Below are 8,341 nucleotides of genomic sequence, written 5' to 3'. Positions count from 1 at the left end.
TGACCGTCCGTTCACGATTGTGGAACGTAAGTTTTTGTATTAGTCGACCAACTTTAGGTTACACTACTATTGTATTCGTTATAGAAACCATTAAACAAGAGAAATAACTATCATTTACTGCACACAACGAAACATTGTCCTTCTCCACTATAATTTGTTATCGTATTCGAATTACAACCATTCATTTCTCTGGGTGTATATACCAAAATTAACACAGCTTTGTAATGAGGTAAAATATCTCTGGACCTCTGCGGCATCTATAGATGCTCAATAAATCAAACAAATTAAAGCAATGTAGTTTTTCACAATAAATACATTCAGTCGGAGTCTCTCTCGAAATTTTTCTTGTGTGTCAAACAGTTTTTTTTAAATTTTTTTTTTTGAAGAATTAAAAAAATTGTTGGACTTTAAGAATTTCGACTGAAACTATGAAACTGAAGAGAAAGAAATTTCATTTTCAAAACCAGAGTACGGAAGGTCACATCATGAAACATAAAAAATGGAAAATCATACAGTCTAGTCCTTATAGTTTGAAAACTATTTATTGCAAGGTTACAGTTTCAGTGCATTTTAATTTAACCAAAGAACGAATCAGCTACCTTACCAGCAGCGTGGAAAGCACCACCAATCACGTTTCCAGCAGCACTAAAGATACCACCTGGTTCTTTATGAGAAACCACGACTTGTTGTGGGTACGTGACTTGTTGTGGGTACGTGACTTGTTGTGGGTACGTGACTTGTTGTGGGTACGTGACTTGTTGTGGGTATTGTTGAACGGTCACAGTGCCAGTTGGATAGGTGGTTCCTTGAGCTGAAAAAGAACACAAACAGAAATTCGCGGGTTTGATCTCGTGCTAACTTAAGAAAAGCAAACCTTGTCAAAATTTGGTAGGAACTTACTCAGAGTAATGGTGGCGGCTTGTGACAAACCCAATACGGCGGCCAAAGTTGCTCCGAAAAGTTTCATATTTGCGATTTGATGAATTCCAAGAAGTTGTGCAGATGTATCGAGTTGGATTGCGATGGTTATCGGGCAGTTCTACTTGGTATTTATATGAAAAATTTTGTAGCTTAGTCAATAGAAATGTTCAGAAAGTAGCTTATGTCTGCTATTAATATTTGTTTTGATTTTGCTATTATTTGTTAAACACAAATATATACTGTTTTTATTTTATAAAATTTTATTTGGTAACAAACTGTTTTTGGAACAGATGTTGGATATCACGTTTGAATACTGGGAGTCAACAAAATGTATTAAATACGCATGTATTGAATTTCATCGTTTTTGGCAGCAAACAAAAACTTCACACACCCACCAATGATTCTATTCTATGTTTGTTTTCGAATTTTTTCACTAAAACATATTAAAATAAGTGACTTAATAAAAATGAGAAACTATTGTAAAAGTTTTTCTTGCCGTTTCTAAAAAAATGAACCCACCATGAAAGAAAAGGTAGGTTTATTTTAGAACATTTTTACTAAAATATTTTACTTAATGATACATATGATATATATATAAGTTAATAATTTTTATTGAATAAAGCTTTTTTTAAATTAATGCATAAAATTAATGCATTCTATTGTTTAAGAAAACTTCATATTTTGAAGGAAAAATTGGAGTAAAAGGTTATTAAAATTTCTTTAGCGCTATAAAAATTTCGAACGAAAACAATTGGCGAGATAATTAAAATTATACGTATTTAATTTGTAGATATAATGCCTGAATAAGATAAGGAGAAACTATCTAGGAATTGTACTTAGATGGGCAAAGGCAATATCTTTGCGGGAAGTTGAACCCGCAACTGAGGCGCCATAAAGGTGGATACTAGATTCGAGTTTATCAAAAATGAATCAGTAAAAGCAGACAAAAATTACATATTTTGGCACATTTTATTATGATCCAAAGTACACTCAAAATGAGTCAACCAACGAGGAAGGTGTAATGTTTGCCGTGTGGTAGGATGCTTGCCGTGAGGTAGGCAAGTGTTCACACAAAAATACAAAAAAGGATTTATGCAGAGATTCCTAAATTCCTACCTGCCCGAATTTTGACCGGCGCTTAAGAGCGCCACTAGACCAGCTAATTTTTGTTGCAGGCACTCTACAGTGCCACTTCAACGAAGAGAAAAATAAAAGCCAGTTGTTTAGGCTCTGTGTAATATCTTTCTGATTTTATTTTCGAAAATGCAATGAATTTATACAAAATTTGGAACTTAGAATTATTGACTATTGAGTGAAAAATGTACTAATACTATTTCAATAAATGGAGTATAGAACTATGGAGCTCACTTATACATGCATATATTTCTATGAAAAATTGATCTACATTTTACCAATACTTTTACTTTCTTTGAGATGCAGGCCTTTCTTAATTCCTATTGGTGGTCATTTGACTCAATTCTGAGTTCATGCAGTTGGTCTATTTACAAAACAATGTATGCAATCCCAACTGGAAACTCTAAACCAATGAAAAGTGTCACATGCCACCAACATCTAATTGGAACTCCACTGAGTGCATTCAACTCAGTCACTACCAAGTGTGTGACTGACCTGCGTCAACAAAAACAAAATATGAATGCACCGAGAATGCAAGTGGATCAAAAATAGAGTACTGTATGCTAATGGGAATGCATGTGTAAGTGAAGAATAAGGGGGAAGAAGTGGAGAGTGTGTTTGGTCACACTACAAAGGAAGTTTTAGTTAGAAAATTTAGGTTAATTGCAGAAAATTTTAACTGAACAGGACTCAAAGAACAAAAAACGTTTGGAAAGCGTGTACCGAAAACGGTTTTAAAGTTTATTGAATTTCTACGAAATTTTCAAACTTTTATTTTTGCTATATAAAACAAGCAAGGACTATATTATACTCTGCACCACTTTCTAGATCCACATTTTCAATAGCATATTAAATCCGTCCAATGTACTAAGGGTGGAAATTAAAAATTTGGGGTGGAAATTAAAAATTTGGGGCAATATACTCATATATGGAGTTTATTTTATACTTGCTTATTTCCCTTTCTAAGAAAGAGAACTTGATGTAAATAGTATAAACCAGTTTTCATTTTACTAACTTAATTTTATTAATACAGATAAAAAAATATTAACCATCAAAATCACTTTGTTAGATATCTAATTCCCTGTGTTTCGAATGAGATATTTCTAGATTTAAGTTTATTTAAATTAGTTTCCGTTAATTTAAATTTCAAATTGTAACGATAAAATTACATCATAACGTGTTTGAGTCATTTCTTTATTTTCTAGTACTTTCCTAAACATCTTTTGTGTTCTTAGTTTTCAATCATTCATTGTAAAAGTAACGCCTTTTGTTTTACTTACGGCCATTTTCATGTAGCTCCGTTAGGCTTTAACTGCCAGTTAACAGAAAGTAAATTGCAAATGTCTTCTCTCCGGTTAACTTTAACTGAAAAATTTTCAGCAGTTAAGTTTCTAACTGACGTATGGAATATATAGGCAAAATGACAGATATGTTCATAGTGCGGTTTAAAAGTTCGTTAGCTAACGAACCACTAACGGAGCTTCATGAAAATGGGGGTTATTGTTATAATTGTAGTAATATGACCATAATCATTTATGCCTGCTCGACATCTACCAGATAGTAGAATGCACTAGATTTCTAGCTAAGACAATGAGCATAAGCCTAAAAGTATGTGTGCCATATCACCTGTACAATAACAGCCGATAGAATGTTCTAGATAGCCAAGACAATGAACATAAGCCGATAAATATGTGCGTACCAGATAGTAGTAGATTAATCTAGAAGGTTGTAGGCCAATTAGCGAGAACATTCGAAATCCTCATATCTCGGTACATAAACCCCTTGCGGAGAGAGCTGTTCAGTCAGTCGTAAGCTAAAGTTTATACAGTACACATCGTAGAGCAAATAAGTGAAACCAATCAGTTAAACAAATAAATTGTAGATTGTCGTTTTTTGAAAAGAACTGTGTTTTAATTATCGGATACTCTAATTTATTAACCGATCCTTCTCACATATGGCTGAATGTAATCTTCTATAGTACTGACTATACATTCAAAAAATCATCGAAATCGGTTCAGATTTAGATATAACTCAGATTTAGATATAACTCCAATATAACATATGTCTTGCGTAATTATTCCAATTTTGGTCATTGAACCTTATAAATTAATAATAAATTATTATTTTGCTTAATTTTTGGTCGGTTTTATGTGGTATTTTACTTTTCCAGAAAGGAATGATAGCATCTTTATCATTTTTGTTTTTCAGCCAAAATGAGAATAATTCGTTATTTTCATCTTCACTATTTCTAGAAAAGTTTTTTAATAAGTCTTTTAGTACGGGCAAGTTTTGCAAGGCAAACTTTACAGCGCTTAAAAGTATACTTTCTCATGAACAATAATAAGCAAAGATTTTCATTAACAATCGTTAACAACTCTAGTTCTATTCCTTGCAAATATACCTATGTACTAAAATTTTCACATATAGGCAGCACTGTTGAATCCACAAATTAAAAGTTCAAAAACAAACATATTTTTTAAAGTGTTTACAACATTTTGAACTACTAACCCTCCTCTTAGAATTCACATTTAAAAGTTTTCTTCATTCATTTTTATTGAAAAAAAACATTAAGCCCGAATTTTACAATGTTTGCTCCCCTTGATTACACGCAACTTGCATTAATTTTGGTAAACATTGGCAGCTTTTTTCTCCTGAACAGGGTTGTCAAGTTTTAAATCAACTCTCGATTTGAAGTTTCTAAGATGATCTAAAGAAATTTCAATTGGAACATCCAATAATTTTTCATTTGACTTTTGCTGTTGTTTTGCGATTTCTGCCCACAGTGCAATGTGTTGGGTGCTATATATAAAGGTTTATGTTCCCATATACATATATTTAAATCGTTTTCCTTAGCTTTTTTCGTGTCAAAAAGATAAAATCTTACAAAAACCGGTTATGGGACCTTTTACCTCAGGTAGTTCCAGACGTGGGTATAAAGATCAATGACCATACACATAAGTTCAATATGAACTGAAGTAAAAGACAATTTTCTTACGATTCCCAAAAATAGTAAAAATAACTATTGTATTGTGAAAATGGTCATGATTTTGCGCCAATGATTTTTGTTCTTTATTTTTAGTTCATTTTTATATCTTTGAGAGGGCGTAATTGTGTGAGTTGTAGTTAAAAAGTACCTCAGGGCATTAAATTAAATTTTCCTGGTTCTAACAACGATTTATGGAAATCTCAAAATGTGGAGTCTAATTTAATTCAATTTTCCTACGACGTAGTTCATTCTTGCTATAAAAAGTATATTTTTTTCTGAGTACACGTCGATTTCACAAAAATAAGTAAATATTTTTTGACAAATTCAAGAAAATTTATTAGACATAATTATTTTTTACTTTTTCGCTTGTAAAAGAAAATTCCGTAGTGTAAAGAAAACAAGTAAGGAAAGTCTAAAGTCGGGCGGGGCCGACTATATTATACACTGCACCACTTTGTAGATCTAAATGTTCGATACCATATCACATCCGTCAAATGTGTTGGGTGCTATATATAAAGCTTTGTCCCAAATACATACATTTAAATATCACTCGATTTGGACAGAATTTGATAGACTTTTACAAAATCTATAGACTCAAAATTTAAGTTGGCTAATGCACTTGGGTGGAACACAATTTTAGTAAGAAAATATGGGAAACATTTAAATCTGAAGCAATTTTAAGGAAACTTCGCAAAAGTTTATTTATGATTTATCGCTCGATATATATGTATTAGAAGTCTAGGAAAATTAGAGTCATTTTTACAACCTTTCGACTAAGCAGTGGCGATTAAACAAGGAAACTGTTGCTATTTTGACCATTTTTGTCGAAATCAGAAAAACATATATATGGGAGCTATATCTAAATCTGAACCGATTTCAATCAAATTTGGCACACAAGACTATATTACTAATTGTACTCCTAGTGCAAAATTTCAACCAAATTGGGCCAAAACTCTGGCTTCTTGGGCCATATAAGTCCATACCGGGCGAAAAATATATATGGAAGCTATATCTAAATCTGAACCGATTTCAATCAAATTTGGCACACATGACTATATTACTAATTGTACTCCTAGTGCAAAATTTCAATCAAATTCGGCCAAAAATTTGGCTTCTGGAGATATATATAAATCTGAACCGATTTCAATCAAATTTTGCTATACGACTAAGTGTTATGTTTGTACAAAATTTCAAGCAAATCGGTATAAAACTCTGGCTGCTGGGTCCATATTAGTGCGTATCGGGCGAAAGATATATATGGGAGCTATATCCAAATCTGAGCCGCTTTCTTCCAAAATCAATAGGGTTCTATTCTGACCCAAATTAGGAACATGTGCCAAATTTGAAGGCGATTGAACTTAAATTGCGACCTACACTTTGATCACAAAAATGTGTTCACAGACAGACCGACGGACGGATGGACGGACATAGTTATATCGACTCAGGGACCCACCCTGAGCATTATTGCCAAAAACACCAAGTGTCTATCTCGTCTCCTTCTGGGTGTTACAAACATATGCACTAACTTATAATACCCTGTTCCACAGTGTGGCGCAGGGTATAAAAATAGGAGTTCAAAATTGTAAAAATTTCTTTAGATCAATACCAAGTTCATGGTGGGTGTATTATTTATAATATATACAAATTTTAAGAAATTCAGAACTATTTTGTGTAATATGTTCCCCCTTTTTTTAACGTACGCACGAAATTATTAAAGTTAAAAGAAAACTTTCTCATAACATAATAATTCCATGAACTAAAATAAAATTAAATTGTCTGACATATAGAGATCACTTTTTTTGAGTAGGGGAAGATCTTATTGCACGCGCAAAATAACACTGTGTTTCCAAAACATGCACTCACAGAAAAATAATTTCTCTGAGTCAATCACGAAATTAATTAATGTAACTATTTTTGTAATTGAAATTTCTTCAACAACGAAAAAGATAGTATCAATCACAGTTGTAATTGGACGTAAACAATTCTTGGTTAAAAAATGAATTGTTTTCACTAGCACATTTCAATTAACTTTTTAACTGATTCAATTTAAAATTTAATTAAAAACTAAATTTCAATAACTTTCTTAACTTACTAACTTTAAAAAAAATTAAAAAAATAATTGTTTCAATTTATAATTTTATTAAATAAAAAAATCCAATCGCTTTTTTAACTGACTTAGTACTACAAGTTTTATTAAAAGGTCAATTATATAAATTAATTTTTTGTTTACAAATGTTCAATCATTGACTTAATGTTTCTCGTTCGATTAAAAAATTAATTGAAAAATGTTGAGCTTCAATCAACTTTTGGAAATATTTTGGTGTTTTCTGTGATGCTACACACAGAAAACAAATTTGTTGAAGCAACCAATTGTTGTCTGGAACAACAGTACGCAAAATTGTTTGGATAACTAAACTGGGCACATAAGTAGTCCAATTGGCAATCACAACCAATAAGATTTCATTCGTTTCTTAAACCAATTTTTTTGTCGGACAACCAAAGCTCGTAAAGTTAAAACAAGTACATACGGCCGTAAGTTCGGCCAGGCCGAAGCTTATGTACCCTCCATCATGGATTGCGTAGAAACTTCATCTAAGCACTGCCATCCACAATCGAATTACTTAAGTTGCGGTAACGCTTGCCGATGGCAAGGTATCTTAAAACCTCCTAACACCATCTTCTAAATTGTATGTAAGTCCATACGTGGTATATATTAAATCAAAAAAGTTCGATCCAATACGTATATAATTCAGTTTGACAAAGTAGACATAAAATTTTGACAAAATTTTCTATAGAAATAAAATTTTCACAAAATTTTCAAAAGAAATAAAAATTTTGACAAAATTTTCTATAGAAAGAAAATTTTGACAAAAATTTCTACAGAAATAAAATTTTAACAAAATTTTCTATAGAAATAAACTTTTGACAAAATTTTCTATAGAACTAAAATCTTGGTAGATTATTTTTGGCTCGAGTGGCAACCATGATTATGAACCGAATAAAATTTGAACAAAATTTTCTATAGAAATAAAATTTTGACAAAATTTTCTATAGAAATAAAATTTTGACAATGATGAAAATTTTATTATGAACCGAATAAAATTTTAACAAAATTTTCTCTAGAAATAAAATTTGAAAAAAATTTTCTATAGAAATAAAATTTTGACAAAATTTTCTATAGAAATAAAATTTTGAAATTTTTTTTATTTTTGGCTCTAGTGGCAACCATGATTATGAACCGATATGGACCAAGTTTTGTGTGATTGGACCAATTTTGGTGTGGTTGTTAGCGACCATATA

General features: G+C 31.4%; 1 protein-coding gene across 2 annotated transcripts; it reads right to left on the bottom strand.

Annotated features, from left to right (window-relative positions):
- Positions 1-523: 523 nt before the first annotated feature.
- Positions 524-2,348, bottom strand: LOC142241471 (uncharacterized). Of its 2 annotated transcripts, XM_075313241.1 has the most exons (3): positions 2,038-2,348; positions 901-1,039; positions 524-811 (listed from the first exon to the last, which is right to left on the bottom strand). In XM_075313241.1, exons 2-3 carry the CDS (start codon positions 965-967, stop codon positions 576-578), a joined length of 303 nt encoding a protein of 100 aa, XP_075169356.1. In that variant the 5' UTR covers positions 968-1,039; positions 2,038-2,348; the 3' UTR covers positions 524-575. The 2 variants fall into 2 exon arrangements, with proteins under 2 accessions (XP_075169356.1, XP_075169365.1); XM_075313250.1 differs by lacking the exon at positions 2,038-2,348 and having other exon boundaries at positions 901-1,116.
- Positions 2,349-8,341: the final 5,993 nt, after the last annotated feature.

Source organism: Haematobia irritans, chromosome 1 (genome assembly GCF_050003625.1).
Source record: "Haematobia irritans isolate KBUSLIRL chromosome 1, ASM5000362v1, whole genome shotgun sequence".
Lineage (NCBI taxonomy): Eukaryota > Metazoa > Arthropoda > Insecta > Diptera > Muscidae > Haematobia > Haematobia irritans.
The sequence above is the reverse complement of the archived record's forward strand: the minus strand, read 5'-3'. Positions and strand labels throughout refer to the sequence as shown.

Excerpts from the sequence above, each read along its gene's own strand:
- LOC142241471 (XM_075313241.1), bottom strand. The coding sequence starts at position 967 with ATGAAACTTTTCGGAGCAACTTTGGCCGCCGTATTGGGTTTGTCACAA. Across the intron at positions 812-900 it reads AGCCGCCACCATTACTCTGA|CTCAAGGAACCACCTATCCA; the intron begins GTAAGTTCCTAC and ends GTTCTTTTTCAG.